This window comes from Mustela nivalis, assembly GCF_964662115.1.
Source record: "Mustela nivalis genome assembly, chromosome: 18".
In the NCBI taxonomy this organism is placed as follows: Eukaryota; Metazoa; Chordata; class Mammalia; order Carnivora; family Mustelidae; genus Mustela; species Mustela nivalis.
In genome coordinates this window covers 56,392,514-56,414,749 of record NC_139037.1, presented here as the reverse complement: position 1 = coordinate 56,414,749, position 22,236 = coordinate 56,392,514, and the positions used below count along the sequence as shown (strand labels likewise).

Here is a 22,236-nt window from a genome sequence, read left to right as displayed (position 1 = left end):
CATATTAACACTATATTAATACAGTATTATAATAATAATGCTACTAATATATTTTATTATATTATATAATAATACTTAATACATAAAATATTATTACAGTCATGCTATATTTTACCTAACACAATATATCCAAAATATATTTTTAAAGATTTTATTTACTGGGGTGCCTGGGTGGCTCAGTGGGTTAAAGCCTCAGCCTTCGGCTCAGGTCATAGTCTTGGGGTCCTGGGATCGAGCCTTGCATAGAGCTCTCTGCTCTGCGGGGAGTCTGCTTCCCTTCCTCTCTCTGCCTGCCTCTCTGCCTACTTGTGATCTGTCTGTCAAATAAATAAATAAAATATTTAATAAAAAAACGATTTTATTTACTTATTTGAGAGAGAGAGAGAGAGAGGGCGAGTGAGTGTGGGGGGGGCGGGCAGAGGGAGAGAGAGAGAATCCCAGGCAGACTCCCCGCTGGGCACGGAGCCCATCATGGGGCTTGATCTCACAACACTGAGATCATGACCTGAGCCAAAATCAAGTCTGATGCTTAACTGAGCTACTCAGGTGCCCCCAAATCTTCAAAATCTTGGGTATGTGTCACACACAGCATGTCTCAATTCGGACTGGCCCATTTCAGTTGCACGGCCACACGGGGCTGGTGGCCTTTCCAAAGCAGACAATGTGGGTATAGCCTCATCCTTCCTCTTTGCAACGGCAGGTTGAGCCCAGGAACAGCCCTCAGGGCTGGGCTGGGTTCTTGTGTGACTGCAGCCAAATGCTTTTGGATCCTGCTAGGGCAGTATTTTCCTATCTGCCCAGGTAACAACTTTCATTTAAAGGCAATGCCTCGGGGGCGCCTGGGTGGCTCAGTCAGTTGAGCATCAGACTCGTGATTTTGGCTCAGGTCGTGATCTCAGCGTCAGGGATCAAGCCCAGTGTCAGGCTCCCTGCTGAGCAGGGAGTGAATCCGTTTGAGATTCTCTCTCTCTCCCTCTGCCCCTCCCCACCACCCCGAGCGTGGTGTGTGTGTGTGTGTGTGTGTGTGTGTGTGCCCGCCCTCTCTTTCAAATAAGTAAATACATTTTAAAAAAATAAAGACACTCTCTAAGCATGTAGAACAGTGCTCTGTTGGGCACTTCTAGAAGGTGCTGTGTGTGGTTTTGGTAATAAATGTCAGGACATGTGCAGATCTCCAGGCACCACAGTCATTGGCGGAGACAGAAGCCTCAGGTCTGGGGGGAGGCACCTGGTACCACCCCAAGAGACCCCTGTGATCTTGGATGTCCCTTCTTCTTTTTCCTTTTTTTTTAATTAAGGATTTTATTTATTTGACAGAGAGAGACACAGCGAGAGAGGGAGCATGAGCAGGGGGAGCAGGAGAGGGAGAAGCAGGCTCCCCGCTGAGCAGGGAGCCCGATGCGGGGCTCCATCCCAGGACCCCAGGATCATGACCTGAGCTGAAGGCAGAGGCTTAAGGACTGAGCCACCCAGGCGCCCCTTGGATGTCCCTTCTAGCTAGACAGCCAACATCCCTCCCCACCCTCTTCCCACAGCTGGGTGTCCTCTCTCTGAGACCCTTTCTTGCAGCCTCCAATCGGCAGAGTTTCTTCCTTAGCCCTTAAGGGCTTGCGTTCTGGGGTTTTCTGTCACCAACATGTTGCCCCCAGTTACAGCTTCACTGATACCTTCTCTGCTCTCTCTTGTGATGTGCCCTGGGCAACCCCTGACCTTGCTCCAGTTGACCTTGTCACGTTCTTGAAAGCCTTCCCCTCCCCTCTAATCTCCATCCCAGGGAAGCCCTACAGTCCACAAAGTTACCAAGCCTGTGCCTGGGACCCAGGCTGGAGGCCACCCCCTTCACACCCAACACCCTTCCAGGTCGAAGCTCCCCCATCTTCCCAGACTTGGGTGTCTGCCTTGCTTTCTGTCTGGTCTTCCGGCGGCTGGCCTGTTTTTAAAAGATCATCCCTGTCCCTACTCTTTTTTTTTTTTTTTTTTAAGATTTTATTTATTTGGGGTGCCTGGGTGGCTCAGTGGGTTAAGCCTCCGCCTTTGCAGGTTGTGATCCCAGGGTTCTGGGATTGAGCCCCGTATTGGGCACTCTGCTCTGCAGGGAGCCTGCTTGCCCCCTCTCTCTGCCTGCCTCTCTGCCTACTTGTGATCTCTGTCTGCCAAATAAATAAATAAAATCTTAAAAAAAAAAAGATTTTATTTATTTGACAGAACACAAGCAAGCAGGGGGAGCAGCAGGCAGAGGGAAAGGGAGAAGGAGGCTCCCCATTGATCAGGGAGCCCGATGCGGAGCTCACTCCCAGGATCATGGGATCATAACCTGAGCCAAAGCCAGACGCTTAAGCCACTGAGCCACCCAGGCACTGTCCCTATTCTACCTTCTGTCAGGATGAAGCCTCCTCCAGGAAGTCCTTCTTGACTTCCTCCTCTACCCCCCATTCCCCCCACGCCCTCTCTCCATCTCTGTTCCTGGCCAGACGTTAGATTTCCTGGAGGGGGCGCTGTAGGCAGTGAGGTCTTTTCCTCGCTCTGATCTGGGAAGGAGATGCTGTTCCTAGTGCCAGACCCCACAGTGGTCTTCTAGAAACACTTGGAGGCCAGCCAGTGTGGATCCAGGTGGCTTCTCTGAGGTGTTGATCAGCCCTGCCGGGGAGGGAAGTAGGCCGAAGGGCCAGGCCGTTGCCACATCTGGGGCTTGGGGGATCTGCTGCATCAACAAGTCCCGAAGAGGAAGTGGTGGGAAAGGAAGTGGATAATTGGGTTTGGCTGAGTTATCTGTGTCCGTCCCCGGCCACACCCCCACGCCACCACCAAGTCCCCTGTCACCCACCCACCCACCTATGCCTTGGACCAGGCTCTCCAGGACCTGGATCACAGCCTCCTCCCCTGCGTCTGTGTCATGTGACCTTCCCCGGGCCCCACACCTCTGACCTCCAGGATCAGGTCACTCCAGGTTTCAAGCTGATAGGAACATGATGTGAGCCACAAAAGGCAGCTTGCGTTTTTCCAGCAGCTAAGCAAAGAGAGATAAGCAAAGAGCAAACAAAAGAATCAGATAACATGCATTTGGGTGATATATTTTATTTTTTTTATTTTTTGGGTGATATATTTTATTAAGCCAAATATATTTAAAGTATTATTTTAATAGGTGATCAATAGAAAAGGTTATCAAGAGATCTCACATTGCTTTTTAAAAATATTTTATTTATTTATTTGACAGAGAGAGATCACAAGTAGGCACAGAGGCAGGCAGAGAGAGGGGGAAGCAGGCTCCCTGGTGAGCAGAGATCCCAATGCGAGGCTCGATCCCAGGACCTTGAGATCATGACCTGAGCCAAAGGCAGTGACTTAACCCATTGAGTCACCCAGGTGCCCCTCACATTAGTTCTTCTTACCCATCTTTGAAGTCTGGGATGTATTTTCCACTCACATCATCTCAGAGGCCCTCACATTCCAAATGCCTGGGAGCCTCCTGGGGCCAGTGGCTACCATACTGGACAGCAGAGGGCTTGAGAGAACGCCTTCACTAATGTCCAAACCATCTACGAAACTCTAACACCCAGTAGCTGGAGCCCTATCTGTCTAACACTCCCAAGCTCTAATGTGATGTTCTAGAATCCCATGATTCAAATAGTCTGCAACTCACACTGTTCGATCCCTTGGATCCAATAGCCTAGGATTCCAATGTTCTACGAGTCTGTAATTTCAAGACTTCAGAGTCTTTGACCTAGATCAGGAATCAGCAAACTCCAGCCTGGGGGCCAAATGTGGCCCACTGCTTGTTTTTGTAAATAAAGTTTTATTGAAACACGGCTATGGCCATTCAGTCTATGGCCACTTTCATGCCACCACAGCAGATTGAGTCGCTGTGGCAGGGACCACAAGGGACCTCTTGGCCAGCAAAACCCCAAATATTTACTCCTTGTTATTTTACTGAAAAAGTTTACTGAGCCTCGATGTTGAGATTCAAAGACTCAAAGACTGATGGTGGTTTTTACGTTTGACGGTTGATCTTGACAGCTCACACGATGTTACCTACGCTCTTTTCTGTGCATCAAATATCACGTAATAATATACATTGTTCAAAAGGGACTTGTTTCCCCATATTAGGCATTCATTTATCCTTTCAGATTTCTATAATTGTGTCAGGTCGGGGACACCTGGCCAGCTCAGTTGGTGGAGTTTGTGACTCTTGATCTTGGGGTCGTAGGTTTGAACCCCACCTTATGGGTAGTGATTACTTAAAAAGAAAATTTCTAAAAAAAAAAAAAAATAATTTAAAAATTAGGTTGGGGGGCACCTGGGTGGCTCAGTGGTTTAAAGCCTCTGCCTTCAGCTTGGGTCATGATCCTAGGGTCGAGCCCCATATCAGGCTCTCTGCTTGGCGGGGAGCCTGCTTCCTCCTCTCTCTCTTTCTCTCTCTGCCTGCCTCTCTGCCTACTTGTGATCTCTGTCTTTCAAATAAGCAAATGAAATCTTAAAAAAAAAAAAAAAATTAGGTTAGGTTGGGCGCCTGGGTGGCTCAGTTGGTTGAGCGACTGCCTTCGGCTCAGGTCATGATCCCAGACTTCCGGGATCAAGTTCCCGCCTCGGGCTCCCAGCTCCTTGGGGAGTCGGCTTCTCCCTCTGATCTTCTCCTCTCCCACGCTCTCTCTCACTCATTCTCTCTCAAATAAATAAATAAATAAAATTTTTAAAAATTAGGTTAGGTTGAACTCTAAGAAACTGCCAAACTTCATCCCATTTTTGGGGTTAAGGGGTGTAATGACTTATTTATTACTTTAAAAATTGTAAAATACAAGTCACATAAAATTCACCATCCATGGCATTTAGTACATTGCCGGTGGGTGCAACTGTCACCATTCTCTCGTTCTGAAACATTTGCATCACCCCAAAAAACCCCATCCACCCCCCAGCCCCTGGCAACCGCTAAACTGTTTTCTCATTACAGATTTGCTGGAATGCAACCCATTTTTTTTTAAAGATTTTATTTCTTGGGGCGCCTGGGTGGCTTAGTGGGTTATGCCTCTGCCTTTGACTCAGGTCATGACCCCAGGGTCCTGGGATTGAGCTCCGCATCATGCTCTCTGCTCAGCAGGGGGCCTGCTTCCCCCCCCCCCTCCCCGCCTCTCTGCCTACTTGTGATCTCTCTGTCAAATAAATAAATAAATAAAAGATTTTATTTCTTTAGTTGTGTGTGTGTGTGAGAGAGAGTGAGAGCACAAGCTGGGGGAGCAGCAGAGGGAGAGGGAGAAGCAGGCTCCCTACAGAGCAGGGAGCCCGATGTGGGACTAAATCCCAGGACCCTAGGATCATGACCTGAGCCAGAGGCAGAGGCTTAAGGGACTGAGCCACCCAGGCGCTCCACAACCGTTTTGACCCACAACATGGCAATTTTCCATGTCAACGTCACTGTCTCAGATCTCCTTCTTCTAGCTACTCCCATGATGAGGGGCTGGTACTTGGATCTTTTGGAGTGGCTATAAAAAGAAATCCCACCCCTAGAGCAGACCCTCCTTTACTATTAAAGCTGTGTCTCCGGGGTGCGCCTGGATGGCTCAGTGGGTTAAGCCTCTGCCTTGGGGTCAGGTCATGATCTCAGGGTCCTGGGATTGGGCCCCACATGAGACTTTGCATCTGACTTTCTGCTCAGGCAGAAAGCCTCACCCCCCACCCCCAAATCTGAGAAACGTGAGAAACGTGCGCCCCAAGGCTCAGAGGCCGCGGTGTTTATGAAACCCTACTGATCTGAGAGACACCCCCCTGTGAACTTGAGATCAGGGGAAGTTTGGGCTGATGAAGGACAGTCCCCACCCTGCACTTCTGCTGTCGTCATCTCATCGGGAGGGTCTGGGGCCAGGACAAGGCTCCGCCAAGACGCTGTCACCATGGGAGAGGATGGGACATGTCACAGGTCACATAGTGAGCTTGTTTGTTGACTCAAAATAACTTCCTCTAACAACACGATTTTATTCCCTAAACAACATCAAAGGAAATGTGTAAATCTATCCCCTCGACCCCAAGGCACGCACAGAGCGACGGTACACCCACACACACAGAAGAACCGCGGACTAAGCGTTCTGAAACTGGAGAACAACTTCCTCTTGCTAAGCCTTCTTGAAATGGACATTTTAAGTTCCATTGTATTCTTTTCATCCTTGTTAATTCAACACATCAGTAATGTCGGTAGGCATAGCTGATGTGCCCATGTGCCCGGAACCCACCGAAGCGCTTGAAATCTCTTTACGCATTTGCTGCTGGTGGCAGAACGGCCATTGCACAGAGGAGGGAGTTGAGGCCCAGAGAGGCCGAGGCCCCTGGTCTCACCCACGGTGGACCTGGACTATGAATCTCATCATTCTGGCCCTCAAGTTCACGTTCTCAGCCCCGCACCTGGGCTGGGAGGGAGGTTAGGGACCACGATGGTCAACATGTTCCCATTTCAGAGACGGGAAGCTGCGGGGAACAGGATGGAGGGGATGGTTCTGTCTGCCCTGTGGTTGGTGGCCTTGGCCTTTTTGTCGGGAATGTGACCCTGAGCTGTCTCCCTCAGTCCACAGAAGGTGGGAGGAATATTTATCTGTCTTCAAGGCTCTGCAGAGGGCAGAGAGAGGGGGCTGGTACACAGCTGGAGGCTGGGAGGAGGGTAGCGAGCTGTGTGTGGGTGCTCTCTGAGGGTGACGTCAGAGGGCCCCCTGGAGGAGTGAGTTCCAGCCAAGACCCCCAGGCCTTTGAGGTCAGACCGCATGCAGGTCCAGCTTCCAGGAACTGGTGGCATTGCTGCTGGGGTTGGTGACCCTGGGTCAACTCTCCACCCACCTGAGTTCTCTCCAGTTTCATTTGCTGCCCAGTAATTTTGGGATGTGTGAGTCATGGGAAGAATACAGGACAAACACACCCTTGGAGTAGGAAAAGGCCATTCTCATTTTCCCCCTGCTTATGAAGATTTGCTGGGGCCCGGGAAGTGGCCGTGCTCAGTGTCCCGTAGGAGCTCTGGCAAGAGGGACGGACTTCCAGGAATTCACCAGCTGCCGGACGCTGGGAGAGACCCCAGCCCTCCTGGGTCTTGGCTGTGAGTCCGGATAGGGTTTCCAAGTGGCATCTGGTCAAGGTGAGGATGGAGGGAAGGAGGGCGGAGGGAGGGACGGAGGGAGAGAGGATGGCATTGGGCCATCTCAGCTTTTTTTTTTTTTTTTAAGTTTTTATTTATTTATTTGACAGAGAGAGAGATCACACATAGGCGGAGAGGCAGGGGGGTGGGGGAAGCAGGCTCCCTCCCTCCCCCAGCAGAGCCCGACATGGGGCTCGGTCCCAGGACCCTGAGATCATGACCTGCGCCGAAGGCAGAGGCTTAACCCACTGAGCCACCCAGGCGCCCTGTCATCTCAGCTTTGAAGGCGAATACTTTTCAGAATTTGGAATCAGATGGAGAATTGGAGAGGTGGGATTTTATGACCACCACACTGGAATTCCAGGCTCTTGGAATTCTCATGGGCGGCCCAATAGAAAAGCTTCTGGTCAAACTGTCCACACATCTGGCACACTCAGGTGTAGGGCAAAGGGCCAGTCTCCAAACTCCAGGAGCCCTTGCATTTTCTGGAAAATCCATCCAACGGCCACTTGTCCAGTGAACTAGCCTTTTGACTCACCAGTTCTGCTTCCTAAGAAGGAAGATTTAATTTTAGTTCCACGGATAACAGACACACACGTCAGAGCTGGGAAGCTCTGTGTGTCTCCACGAGCTGGGTGTGCACAGGGAATAGGCTCCCGGCTCAAGGAAGAGCACAGACCTAGTGTCGATGTGCCCCCTGTTCCCCCAACCCGCTGCTACCCACCCCCACAGACCTCTCCTGCTTGTTTTTGAACTTGACGTGAATGGTATCCCTCAGCCACCTCCCCTGCGCGTCTGTCTGCCTCCTTCCTTTAGCAGCGTCTGTGTGAAATCCATCCACATTCGCCTGTGCGCTTTGTTCTGCTATAGAATATTCCACGGCCGGAGTACACCACGCTATGGTTTCTTCTTCTTCTTCTTCTTTTTTTTTTTAAGATTTTATTTATTTATTTGAGAGCAAGAGAGAGAGGAGAGAGCACAAGCAGGGGGAGCAGCAGAGGGCAGAGGGAGAGAGAGAAGCAGGTTCCTGATGAGCAGGGAGCCGGATGCAGGACTCAATCCCAGGACCTGAGCCAGAGGCAGACACTTAACTGACTGAGCCCCCCAGGGACCCCCATACCAGGGTACGTTTATGCATTTCCCTGGGGGTGACAACTGGGTGACTTCCCATAGGAAAGTCTTTCCTGGCACGGGTCTTTTGATGAGCATGTGTGTGCTTCTCTGGGGGGAGGGGCGACGTGTCCGCGGATTTGGCTCCGCGGTTCCCTAGACAGAAGTTCCAACAAGAATGGGTGACTTACAAACACACCCATGCAAAGCGCACGCACATGGGTGCCTGTGGGCTCAAGGAACCGAGAGAGAAACCGAAGTGACCCCTTTGCCACTCTGTGCCTCTGTTTCCCTCTTTATTCTTTCACTCGCTAAATAGCAACAAAGCACTTGCTGGATGCCGCGTGGTTTTCTAGATGCCAGGGACATGGCAGAGCCCAAAGCCGCGGCCGGTTTGGGAAATGGAGCGTCACAAGAATACGAACTTCGGCGCTTGTCATAAGGGCTCGGCCTGATCCATGATAGGTACTTGGTAAATGTCATCGGCTATCGTAAACATTATAAAATGATAATTATTATAATAATGGTAATTGTGTTTTCTATGTAGACATGAATCTAATTTACTGTACAAAATGATGATAAAATAACAAGGCTCTTCGTGATTATCATTAAACGTCCTTTATTTACAGTCTGACGCTGGTTCATGAGCCTGGTCCATCCAGCGTGTGGGTTGACCCTCTAACGGCTGCAGGAAAGGGCTGACGTGTGTGCAGATAGGGCAGTGGATGGAAAACACACTCCTTATGTGGAAAAGATAAGGAGATAACACAGTAGCTGTTGGATGTTGCATTTCTGTCAGAGATATTCAAAGGGAAATACCACAGTTGGTTGAGCTGCCAACATTAGGGTTCCCGGATTTTGACCAGTATAAAAGCTGGGCAGGGCAGGGTCTGAGGGTTGGGAGAGAGGGTGTGTCTGTGTACCAGTAGGTACCAGCAACTTCCACATGACTAATGCTCTCTGGGTCCAGCCAGCTCTCCACTCCGATTCGCCTGCTGAATTACCTCTAAGGTAGGAATAGTAATATTCTCTTTTTACAGAAGAGGATGCTGAAGAACAGAGAGGTTAAGTGACTTGCCCAAGATCACACAGCTGGTGAGGGTCTGAATTTTTAAAGGCTGCACACCTTTTACTCTAGTGATAAAAATACTACGAATGCATCATGCGAAACTCCAAACACACACGCATGTACACACACACACACACACACAAAGTGGCTGGGCCTCTTCGCAACTACTTGGCAGGAAGGAGGGGACAGGGCAACGCTCCACTTCCCCTCTGCTTTTCCTGTTGCATCAATGCCCCTAGAGCCCTGGGTAGTGCTGGCTCACCCACGAGAGCCAGCAGGGAGCCTCAGGGTCAGGCCATTCTGACATAGGGGGGATGACCCACCATCCGCCTGAGCCCTTTCCCTGTGCCACGAGCTTTATCACACGTCACCTCCACGAGGCCTCCCCCAAACTGGTGAGGTAGGTTCACCTCCGTGACTCACTTCTCAGATGAGGAAACCAAGAGAGAGAGCCAAGTGAAACCGAGTTACGGAGCCCGGGTCTGCTCAGGGCCACCGGCTGTGCCACCTTGTGTCTTCTGAATCTAAGGTTTTTGGGTGAATGTGTTTTGGGGCCCAGAGTTCCAGAGTGGGGCTGACGCGGTTCAAAACTCAATTCTGTTACTTGCTTACCTGAATGATCTTAGGTAAGTTACTTCTCTGGGCCTCAGTTTTCTTGTCTGCAGAATGGGTATAATAATAACCTGCATAAAAGGACAGTATTAGAATCAGAGGGTTGGGGCACCTCCGTGGCTCAGTGGGTTAAAGCCTCTGTCTTCAGCTCAGGTCATGATCTCAGGGTCCTGTGATTGAACCCCACATTGGGGGGTCTCTGCTCAGCAGGAAGCCTGCTTCTCACCACCCCCCACTTCCCTCTCTGCCTACTTGTGATCTCTGCCTGTCAAATGAATACATGAAAAAATCTTAAAAAAATAGTTAAAAATAAAGAAGCAGAGGGTTGTTATAAGAATCAAACGATTTAAGATTTAAAGGTTCCTGGAGCAGTGCTCAACACATAACAGAGTGGGCTCAATGGAGGACAGCTTCTAATAATAATAATAATAATAATATAATGGTAAGTAATAGTAATATTATATTATATATTTTATTACTATTATAGTAATAATATTTTATAATATGTATTATATGGAATGTAGTAATCTATTACTAATTATATATTTTATATAGTATATTATGTCATATATAATATATAGTAAGTATATAACATATTATAGATAGTATATATTTTTATATACTATATAATATAGTCATAGCATATATTTATATATAACATACTATATATAATATTTAATATATTTGATATATAATACTAGTATATACTAGTATATATTAGTATATTACTATTATATAATATTAATATATTAATATTACTAATAGCATTATTATGTATTCTATTACTATATATTCTATTATCATAGTAATAGCAATATTATAATATATTATTATTATTGCTATGATAATAGCACCTCACCTCACTGCTTAGCATCCTCCTATGGCCCCAATCTCATGGGACATAAAAGATAAATGCCTTGACAAAGCCTTCCATGGTCCATGATATCTTTCTGTGCTTACCTTCCCCTTCTCTGCCTTACCAACTCCATTCCAGCCACGCTGACATCCTCACTGTTCCTTGAACATGACCATCATGTTTTCACCTCAGGGCCTTTGCACTGGCTATTCCCTCTGCCTGGAACTCTCTCCTCTCAGATCGTCCCTCACTTCCTTTATGGCTTTGCTCAAGAAAGCCCCTCCTTGACCACTCATTTAAAATCCCCTGTGGTGTTTTTTTTTTTTTTTTTGCTCTAGCATTTATCACCTTCTAAGACACTGTATTTCACTTATGTATTCCTTTTTTGACTTGTTTCTTCCTTATCTGACTCTTCCCGCTAGAGTGTCAGCTCCAAGAGAAAAGAATTTTTTTCTTTTGTTTGTCATGGCCCCTGGTGTGCAGCAGTCCTGGAAGAGAGAAGGTACTCAGGAACTTTCTGGAATGAACGAAGGAATGAATGAATGAATCTCCTGGGCAGAGAATTCAACATTTTATTTTTCTTGTTTTCCTAACGCCATCATGATTTTCAGAAACTGCTTGTAGTAGGATTCTAGAAATGTTCTGTTTCTTGGTCTTGGTGCCCATCTCCTGGCTGTGATAATGTTGTGAAGCCCAGAGAGCTGGTGCTACGTGATGTGTGCACTTCGTGGTCTGGGTTTATGATCGAGTTTATGTAAAAAACAAAATGACATAATTGCTCCGGAGAGACATTTTTCATGGCACCAAGATTCAAAAACACCAATGAAGAAGAATTAGGACAAGTACTTTTGTTGTCAATATGTATTAACCTTTCCCCCTCTTGATGGATATTCGGATTCCAATATTTTAAATTCTAGGGGTGCCTGAGTGCTTAGTTAGTTCACTGCTTTCGGCTCAGGTCATGATCCCAGGGTCATGGGATTGAGTCCCGAATCAGGCTCCCTGCTCAGTGGGGAGTCAGCTTCTCCCTCTACCCCTCACCCAGCTTGGGCTCTCTCCCTCTCTCAAATAAATAAATAAAATCTTTTGTTTTTTTTTTTTAAAGGTTTATTTATTTATTTGACACAGAGAAATCACAAGTAGATGGAGAGCCAGGCAGAGAGAGAGGGAAGCAGGCTCCCTGCTGAGCAGAGAGCCCGATGCAGGGCTCGATCCCAGGACCCTGAGATCATGACCTGAGCCGAAGGCAGCGGCTTAACCCACTGAGCCACCCAGGTGCCCCAATAAATAAATAAAATCTTAAAAAAAAAATTCCATCAACACCAATGTTGAGTCACACAATGCTATTCTAGAATTCCAAATAATAATCGGCTGGGGTTCTTTTTCTTTTTTTTTTTAAATTTATTTGGCAGAGAGAGAGATCACAAGTAGGCAGAGAGGCAGGCAGAGAGAGAGGAGGAAGCAGGCTCCCTGCTGAGTAGAGAGACGTGTGTGGGGCTTGATCCCAGGATCCTGAGATCATGACCTGAGCTGAAGGCAGAGGCTTAACCCACTGGACCACCCAGGCGCCCCTCGCCTGGGGTTCTAATAGTATACTATTTTGGGATTCCAAAATATTTTCTTTATCACGATCAGGTTCTAGCACTGCAATGTTCTAGAATCCCAGGATGCTCATGGGTTAGTGTCCTCAACCTCTGGTGTTCTAGAATTCCAGTCTTCTGACCTGCCTGGGTTCTGATGGGGCCCTATTCTGGAATTACAGGATGCTCCCCAGCGAGTTCTAAGATGTTAGTCTTCTAGAATTCCAATATTAGGACGCACTGGAGTTCTGACGCTGTCCTGGCCCAGCTTCCAAGCGGCTAGTGGGGGTTCCTACACCCTGAGGGGTTTGTCAAGGAGTTTTCATGATTTCTCTCCCGTTCAGGTGTCTGGGGCCTGGATGGAGAACACTTCTCTGAGCTACGAGTATGGGGATTACGACGGGGTTCTGGATCTCCCCGTGGACTGCATGGACGGCACCTGCATCTCTGCCTACCCACTGCGCACCGCCGTGTTTCTGCTCTACGCCGCGGTCTTCCTGGTGGGGGTGCCCGGCAACGTGATGGTGGCCTGGGTGACCTGGAAAGAGGCCCGCCGGAGGGTCGGGGCCACCTGGTTCCTACATGTGGCCGTGGCCGATCTGCTCTGCTGTGCGTCTCTGCCCCTCCTGGCGGTGCCCATAGCACGCGGGGGCCACTGGCCGTATGGGGCGGTGGGGTGTCGGGCGCTGCCCTCGGTCATCCTGCTGTCCATGTATGCCAGCGTGCTCCTTCTGGCCGCTCTCAGCGCGGACCTCTGCCTGCTGGCCTTCAGGCCCAGCTGGGGGGCTGCGGCGGGGCGGGCACGCAGGGTGCAGGCAGCCTGCGGGGTCGCCTGGACCGTGGCCTTGCTGCTCACTGTGCCCTCGGCCATCTACCGCCGGTTGCACCAGGAGCATTTCCCTCACCGGCTGGAGTGCGTGGTGGACTACGGCGGCTCTGTGGTGCTGGAGAGCGCGGTGACCGCCATCCGCTTTATTTTTGGCTTCCTGGGGCCGCTGGTGGTGGTGGCCAGCTGCCACGGTGCCCTTCTGTGCCGTGCGGCCCGACACCGTTGGCCCCTGGGCATGGCCGTAGTGGTGGGTTTCTTTGTCTGCTGGGCCCCCTACCACCTGCTGGGGCTGGTCATCACTGCCGCTGCCCCACACTCCAGGCTCCTGGCCCGGGCCCTGCAGGCTGAACCGCTGGTCAACGGCCTCGCTCTGGCTCACAGCTGTCTCAATCCTGTGCTCTTCTTGTATTTTGGGAGGACTCAACTGTGCAGATCACTACCAGCCGCCTGTCGACGGGCCCTAAAGGAGTCACAGAGCAAGGATGAAAATGCCGTCGGCCAGAAATCCACCAGCCATGATCTAGTCTCAGAGATGGCAGTGTAGGCTAGAAGGAAACTGGTCTGTGTGCGACCCTTGGATTTCGCAAGCTAGCTTCAGGCATAGCTGGATCCAGTGGCTCAATGATATCATTTCTTACTTTATTCATTCAACAAACATTCATTAAGCACCTACTATGTGTAAGGCCCTGTTATAGGCACTGAGGAAATAGCAGTGACCAAGAGACACAAAGGGAGCCGACATTTTACTGGAGGAAGACAGGAAATAAGCAAAGGAGAAGATATGCAATATAACAAGTTGTGGCAAGGGCTAACCTAAAGGGGATAAGGAGGACTGAGTGGGGCAGGGATATAGTAAGCTAGGCAAGGCCCATTGAGTAAGGTGATATTTGAGCCCAAACCTGAGGAAGGGAGGGAGGAGTCATGCTTAAATCTGGCAGAAAATCATGCCAAGCACTGGGAGCAGCAAGTACAAAGGCCCTGAGGCACAAAATGCTCAGCATACTTCAGGAAGAGCAAAGAGGCCAATGTGGATGAAGCAGAGGCAGCAAGAGGGAAAGTAGGGTGAGACAGAGGGAGAGAGGTAGTGGGGGGGCTGGATTTGAAAGCCCTCCAGGCCACAGCAAGTGTTTGGAGAGCCATGGCAGTGTTCTGAGCTGCAGTTATCAGATAAAATATACACCAAATTAAATTTGAGTTTCAGATAAACAGCAAAAAAGTTGTTTGTTTGTTTGTTTTTTTAGCATGAGTATGTCCCATGCAACATTTGAGACATCCTTAAAAAAAAATTATTTGTTCGGACGTCTGGGTGGCTCAGTCAGTTAAGCCTCTGCCTTCAGCTCAGGTCATGATCTCAGGATCCTGGGATCGAGTGCCGCATCGGGTTCCTTGCTCAGCAGGGAGTCTGTTCTCCTCTGCCTGCTGCTTCCCCTGCTTGTGCTCTCTCTCTCTGATAAATAAATAAATAAATAAATAAAATCTTAAAGAAAGTATTTGTTGTTGGGGATGCATGTCTGGCTCAGTCAGTAGAGCATGTGACTCTTAATTTTGGGGTTGTGAGTTCAAGCCCCACATTGGGTGTAGAGATGACTTAAAAATAAAATATTTACGGGTGTCTGGGTGGTGCAGTCAGTTAAGCATCTGACTCATGGTTTCGGCTCAAGTTGTGATCAGGATGGAGCCTGAGCCAGGCTCTACAGTCCGTGTGGAGTCTGCTGAAGACTCTCTCTCCCTTTTCCCCTGCCCCTCCCCACTGCTCGTTTTCTCTTTCAAATAAATAAGAAAAGTCTTGAAAAAAATAAAAATCTTGAAAAATTCTTTAAAATAAAAATTATTTGTTGTTTATCTGAATTCAAATTCAAGTGAGCATTCTGTAAAAAAAAAAAAAAAAATGTTTTTTTTCCTAAATCAGGCAACCTGATTTGGAGCAGTCATGTCTTGATCTGACTTAGATTTTAATAGGATCCCTCTGGTTGCTGGTGGAGACCAGACTATGGGGGAGGGGGAAGGAACATGAGCTACCACTTTGGCGAAGAGACTACTACCACGGTCCAAGCAAGAAGAGATGCACAGTTGGGTCAGGGTACTAGCAGAGGTGGTGAGAAGGTGACAGATTATGGCTCTGTTTTGAAGGAACTGTTTATGTCCAAGCTCCTTAGCTTGCTATTCAAGGCTTCTCTCTGCTGCTGGATGCACTTATGTTCACACCGCTGCAGTGGACAGAATCAGGGCCCCTAATGGGGTCCACATCCAAAACGCCTGAACCGGGGAATATGCGACCTTACATAAGGGAACTTCGCAGGTGTGATTAGGGATCTTGAGGTGGGGAGAGCTTCCCACATGATCTGGGTGGGGCCAAGGCAATCCCAAGGATCCTTCTAAGACAGAGGCAGGAGGGTCAGAGTCACGAGCAGGAAATTTGACAGAGGAAAGAACTATCAGAGTGATGGATGGAAAGGGCCATCGGCCAAGGAATTCAGGAAGGGGCCTGTTGACACCTTGATTGTAGGTGCCTGACCTCCAAAACTTTAATGGAATAAATTTGTACTCTTCTGAGATGCTAAGTTTATGGTCACTTCTTTTAGCAGCCACAGGAGACAAAGACAGATCCTCTGGGCTGTATAATTTTCATGCCTCTAGGCCTTTTCTCAAGTTGGTGCCACTGCCTAGAATGGCCTTCAGATCCGTGGTGCCCTATGTGGTAATCACCAGCTCTCGGTGGTACTCAGATGCAAATGAGTTCAAATAAAAAAATGAGTTTCTCAGCTGCTAGTTTTGAAGCTCAACAGCCAGCCCAGGAGTCCCTGGTGGGCCAGTGAAGACTGGAATCTTTCCATCAGTGCAGGCTGTTTCCCAAGACAGGGTTGCTTGGGAATCTCACTTGAGAATCTCTCCTGCTCACATCTTTGAAGCCACATAGTAGTGACATCTGAATGTAGGGTCATGACTACAGGACAGCATCTCCCACAGAGCTTCTCCTTTAAGGTAAGTCCCACACCAGCACAGGGAAGTAAAGGGAGATGCTTCATTTTATAAGAGGAAGCCCAGAGAGGGGAGGTCATCTGCCCAAGATCACACAGCAAATAAATTGTAGAACTGAGATTTGATCCCGGGTTCACTTGACTCTGCTGCCCATGCTCTTATCTCTGAAATCTTCCTTCCATGCCTTGCTCAAATGACACTTTTCTCCAGGGAGTCCTCTCTGATTCATTCCCCTCTGAGGAGGGAATAGTGTTGTCTTCTCTGGGTTGAGTTTCTGAAACACAAGTTCCCAGGTACATTGTAAATTCCCCATGACAACATCTGAGCCCTTTTAATTTTTTTTTTTTTAAAGATTTTATTTATTTATTGGACAGAGAGAGATCACAAGTAGACAGAGAGGCAGGCATAGAGAGAGAGAGGGAAGCAGGCTCCCCACTGAGCAGAGAGCCCGATGCGGGACTCGATCCCAGGACCCTGAGATCATGACCTGAGCCGAAGGCAGTGGCTTAACCCACTGAGCCACCCAGGCACCCTGAGCCCTTTTAATTTTAATCTCTTCTCCACCCATCCCAGGCCTGAGAAATAGCAAAACTATCTTCATTTGTCTACACCCTGTTTTCCAACTAGACTGTGAGCTCCCCAATGTTGAAGATCTTTTTCTTGCTATCTCTTCTTTTTTAAAAATCTTTTTTATTTACGATTTTTAAAAAAATTTTTAAAGATTTTTTTATTATTATTTATTTGACACAGAGAGAGAGAGCGCACAACCAGGCAGAGACGCAGGCAGAGAGAGAGGGGGAAGCAGGTTCCCTGCCAAGCAGAGAGCCCGACGTGGGTCTCGATCCCAGGACCCCGACACCACAACCCGAGCCGAAGGCAGAGGCCCAACCCATTGAGCCCCCCAGGTGCCCCTTTACAATTTTTTAAAAAAGATTTTTTATTTATTTGACACAGTGGATGTGGGGGCTGGAGAGCAAACACAAGCCAGGGGAATGGCAGGCCGAGTGAGAGACTGGGCAAGGAGACTGACCGATGTAGGCCTCGATCCCAGGACCCTGGCTGAAGGCAGTCACTTAACTGACTGATTATTCAAAATAATCTTGCTTTTTGTTTGTTGTAACTTCCCCTTTTCTGCTCTTAATTTCATTTGTTTTTTGAACGTATCGATTTTCTTGTTTCCAAAGCACCAGGTCTTAATATTTTTCCAAGAACGAATTTCAAGTTTGCTACTCAGTCCTTGGGTTGGTAGTTTGCGACATACATGGTGAAGTCGTATCTGTTGTTTACTTCCTCCCATTTTTCTTTAAAAAGAAATTGGAGTTCTCTTTTGGAAAGTTCAAGCAATGCTTGGTCAATTTCTTCCCCTTCTTCTTTTGATCATGACATATGAATTGGCTTCTCTATGTTCAGATTGTTTTCCAAAGGTTTAATAATTGCAGCCAACTTTCATCTTGACATCCTAACTCAATGTCCAACACAGGACTCAAACTTGAATACATTCAAAAAGGAGCTCTGGATTTTCTCTCTTAGCCCTCCTCTATTTTCCTGATCTCAGTGGATCAGGAAAATACAGCAACTCTGTATTTTCAGGCACTGAGGCCAAAAAAGTCGGGCTCATCCTTGACGCCTCTCTTTCTCTCACATTCAATGGCCAATCTGTCAGCCAACGCCTCCGGGCTCTGCCTTAAAGTATGCACAGAACCATTCTGCACTTCTCACCACCTTCTCAGCCATCATCCTGTGTCATGTCCCCCCTCCTTCTCTCACTTACTGCATCAGCTGCTTTCCAGGCCCTCTTTCCTCTTCTTGGTTCCCTATATCCGTTTCTCACCAAGGGAAACAGAATCTCGCAAGGTCAGAGGTCCCTCCTCTGCTCAAACTCCTCCCATGGCTCCCACCTCACTCAGATGAGAAGCCAAAATCCTCACCTTAGTGTGCCTGGTCTACTCTCCTCCTTTCCTCACCTCATTTCCTGTTATTTCCCCCACTTTTACCCCCTCCACACAAGCCAGCTTGCTGACCTCTGAACTCACCAACAATGTTGCCATGGCAATCTGCACTTGTGATTTCCTCCAGCTCTGGTGTGCTCCATGGCTTGCTGCCTCACTTATTTCTGCTCCAATACTACTACTTCCTCAGAACTGTCCTCTCTAACCAGGCTACTTAAAATACCATGACTCCTTGCCCCTTTACTGCTTTGTTCTTCTGCACAGAGCCTGGAGATACTGCTTGACATTCTTTTTATTTTTATTTAAATAAAAATATTTAGGGGCACCTGGGTGGCTCAGTGGATTAAAGCCTCTGCCTTCGGCTTGGGTCATGATCCCAGGGTCGTGGGATCGAGCCCCGCGTCGGGCTCTCTGCTTGCTTCCTCCTCTCTCTCTCTCTGCCTGCCTCTCTGCCTACTTGTGATCTCTATCTGTCAAATAAATAAATAAAATCTTTAAAAAAATAAATAAAAATATTTAAATGTCAGTTTCTCCTACTAAAACCCGAACTCCCTGGGAGCCTGGCTTCATCTGTTTTGTTCATTGCTGAATTCTCAGTGCCTAGAACTGGCTCTGGAACTGAAGGCTCTACCTTCTCAACTGCAACATTCTCTTAAGGAGAAAGGAGAATGATGGGAGACTGTAAGGAGAAGGAAAGATCTAACATTTATTGAGTGCCTACGGTGCACAGTAGTGAAAAAGCAATTTATGTACCGTATGTGCACATTTTCCGCTTACTTTCCCCAACGATCTTGAAAAGCAGATATTATCTTCATGTTGTAAATATGGAAACTGAGGCTCAGACCCACAATGACTGGAGTGCCTAGGACTAGAGAGGACTCTAATTTCTCATTTGTTTAATCATGCATTCAACAAACATTGACTAACTCTCTGATCCTAGTGGTGGACGCTGGACAGCACGGGACCTCCAAGACGAGAGTGGCCCCTGCCTTCATGAGGCTGGGGAGTTGAGCTGAGTCATAATTATGGATTATAGTGAATGAATCACAGGAGCACTTTAATAGCCCTAGTGTTTAATATGGTTCTGGCCAGCTTTCTCTCTGGCGTGGGGACGATCCAGTGCAAAGAAAGTTTGGGGGAGCGCAGAGCGCGCGCGGTGCATTGGGGGCGGTGGAGGGGCAGAGGGGAGGCGCTTGCAAGTCTCCGCTGCAGCGCTACAGTCGACCTCTAGAGGGCGCAGCGTCATCCATGGCTCAGCTTGAAGAGAGGAAGAGCTGAAGCATGTTGTGCGCAGGCGCAGAATGGGTTTTGGCCGTAGCGCCCAGGCTCCTTTGCTTGCAGCGGGGTGGGGCGTGGCCGTGAGGGTGGCGTGCGCAGGCGTAGAACCGGCTTCGCGCGCGCGAGGGGCGCTGGGGACCGGAAGTTGGAGTGATCCCGGCGGCTAGTGAGGTGAGGGGCGGGGCGGCTGAGCTGGGCCGTGGAGGCGGCGATGGCGGGTGTCGGACCGGGTTGGGTAGCTGGGAGCGAGCTTAGGGGTGAGAAGGGAAGTTCCACCATGAGGACGTGCGTTGGAGGAGACAAGGGACCCGGGAGAAGCGGACGGAGATTGAGCCTGAGCGCCCCGAGAACACCTGGGCGACACAGAAGCTCGAGACTGGCAGGAATGGGAGTCACGAAAAGAAGCTTGGAGAAGCTGAGGGACCGAGAGACGAGGAGGCAGAGAGAGGACGGAAGCCGCATACTGTGGCGATGGGGGGCAGGGAGCTAATGGGGTCCCCCGAGGGCGCCTCCCAGAGGCTGCAGAGAAATGGGGTCGCACCGTGAACTTGGGGGTGGGGGGCAAGCCACCGAACAGAAGTAGACAAACGGAGGAACAAGACTGTCTTTGACCTTAGAATGTTACTTTACCAGCCAATATGGGTTTACTTGGGGGATAACCGCGACTTGCAGTCTGGGACAAGCCAGCTACAGCAAAAATCATTGGCGAGTCCAATAAAAGAGAAGATAATTTTATGGAGGAAGAGGAGGAAGTTGGGAGGGGTTGTTTTGAATGGAAAGTCTGTTGGAAGAGCGCAAGAGTTCAGGGTGTTGATGGTTTCTCTCTGGCCGAGTTGTGGGGTGGTCCTTTTCTTGTAGGAGATGCTGCTGTACCTCCTTCCCTGTTGCCACCTGTAATTGATGATTCTTTCCTGCTGGTAGTTCTTTTGGAGCCTCTAATTGACAGTTCCTGTACTGACCTCAGGTGGTATCCTCATAGAGCTCTCATCCTTCCAGCCTCCTAGCTCCATCTTAGTGAGATTTCTCTTCGTTGATGGAGACTGACAGATGCACAGAGACGGATGCAGTGGCATAGGGAGAACCTGGCAAAAGCTGATGGGGGGACTGAGAAAGGGGAAGAGCCCCCAAGGAAAGAGACTTGGAGAGGAAGCCGGATGTGGGAAGTGAATGAGATGGATGGGAGCTGGGTGATTTGGGCAGCCCGATGAAGAGAGCCGTCCCAGTGTGGAGACATGGGGCTCGGGAGAGCGAGTGCATTTGGTAAGCTTGGAGAGCAAAGAGAACTGAAAAGACAGTGTCAAGTTTAAAAATGGGGAGATAAAGCCAGACCACGGAGACTCCCGCTAAGATGAAGAGGAATAAATGGGAGCCTGACTCCCTAGATTTGAATTCCTTGTCGCACTGTGTACTTAACCTGTCGTTCGCTCAATGACAAGGAGTGATAATAGCACTTTTTTTTTTTTTTAAGGTTTATTTATTTTAGGGGCGCCTGGGTGGCTCAGTGGGTTAAGCCTCTGCCTTCGGCTCGGGTCATGGTTCCAGGGTCCTGGGATCGAGCCCCGCATCGGGCTCCCTGCTTGGTGGGGAGCCTGCTTTCCCCCTCTCTCTCTGCCTGCCTCTCTGCCTGGTTGTGATCTCTCTCTGTAAAATAAGTAAATAAAATATTAGGAAAAAAAAAAAAGATTTATTTATTTTAGAGAAGGGGACAAGGGCAGAGGGAGAGGGAAAGAGAGAGCCTCCAGTAACGTGGAGCTTGATTTCACGACCCTCAGATCATGACCTTAATTGAAACCAAGAGACGCTTAACTGGCTATACCACCCAGGTGCCTCTTTTTAACATGAGGAAAGTGTAGATGTGTGTATGTATGTAGTTGTGCACACAGATATACGTGTGTGATGTAGAATAGCACCTGATCCATGGGGAGCTCTGTTAGCTTCAAAGCAGCAGAACTGGGAGACAAAATGTTAGGTGGAGAAATGGAGATGAATGGTCATAGTGGTGGGAGAGGTGGTAACAGACTGGGAATTGGAGAGAGACAAAAATGGAGCGTCCGAAAAAGACGACTGAACGAGCAAATGAGGAAGTCAGATGGATTACCAACGAGGAGTGAAGAGGGTCAGGTGGAGAAGGCTTGTTGGAGAGACCTCAGACCTGAAGATAAGAGAAATGAGGAGAGACAGGACCAGTCTCTGAAAGGAAAGAGGGCTGAGCACGGTGAGCTGAAAAAGACAGGCTGAGACATGAGGACGGACAGCCAGAGTGGGGGAGAGCTCTGCAGGCCACTGCCACAAGACCCAGAGATAGTCACAGACACTGTGACAGAGGACCGAGGGGACCCAGGAAATCTACATGGTTGCCTACAAGAAGAGACTCTTTGAGAACCATGGTACTTGCGGCCAGTTGGGCCCACACGCTCATAGGCAGCTTGCAGCTGGGAGGAATGCTCTTTGTTTCATTCGAGATCCTTTTCTCGGGATCCCAGGCTCAGTATCAACAGCCTTCTAAGGCTTTTTCCTCTTGCTGCCTCCCCTGCAACAGGAGTTCCCTATGAAGCCACTAGTGGTGTTTGCTGGAAAATGATAATCACGGGCTGCTGCTCCTGTGGGAAACCACTCCGCTGGCTCACAGGTTCTTCGTCAGCAGGAACCCCCTTTCTGTCTCTAATAAACTCCCAAGGATGGCCCGAGATCCCCCGGGACTGCAGAGATCGAATCTCTGAAATCTGTTCCGGGTGGCACCGAGAGACTGAAGGGAGAGTAGGTGAAATCATTGCTCATTTCAGAAAAAGGTGAATTGTGGCCTTTTTTGTTTTTAAGATTTATTCTAGAGAGAGGATTTCAAGCAGACACCCCGCTGATCATAGAGCCT

At 48.8% G+C, this 22,236-nt stretch overlaps 2 protein-coding genes across 13 annotated transcripts in view; both read left to right on the top strand.

Moving 5' to 3' along the window:
• C5AR2 (complement C5a receptor 2) overlaps positions 1-14,651 on the top strand; it is a 57,749-nt gene extending 43,098 nt beyond the window's left edge. The window contains exons 1-2 of one of the 4 annotated variants that reach the window (XM_082710596.1): positions 6,887-7,105; positions 12,677-14,651. In XM_082710596.1, the coding sequence (XP_082566722.1) occupies positions 12,692-13,705 (1,014 nt within the window). In that variant the 5' untranslated portion in view covers positions 6,887-7,105; positions 12,677-12,691 and the 3' untranslated portion in view covers positions 13,706-14,651. Of the gene's footprint in view, positions 1-6,886; positions 7,106-9,533; positions 9,685-9,717; positions 9,911-12,676 lie in introns of those variants that run through there. The other 3 variants (XM_082710597.1, XM_082710598.1, XM_082710599.1) reach the window with 3 other exon arrangements.
• A 4,724-nt stretch (positions 14,652-19,375) lies between these two features.
• Positions 19,376-22,236, top strand: part of DHX34 (DExH-box helicase 34) — a 28,188-nt gene continuing 25,327 nt past the window's right edge. For 2 of the 9 annotated variants that reach the window (XM_082710555.1, XM_082710552.1), the window contains exons 1-2: positions 19,376-19,385; positions 19,467-19,538. The gene's annotated coding sequence lies outside the window, so the exon portion shown is untranslated. Of the gene's footprint in view, positions 19,386-19,466; positions 19,539-19,570; positions 20,628-22,236 lie in introns of those variants that run through there. The other 7 variants (XM_082710549.1, XM_082710548.1, XM_082710550.1 and 4 more) reach the window with 7 other exon arrangements.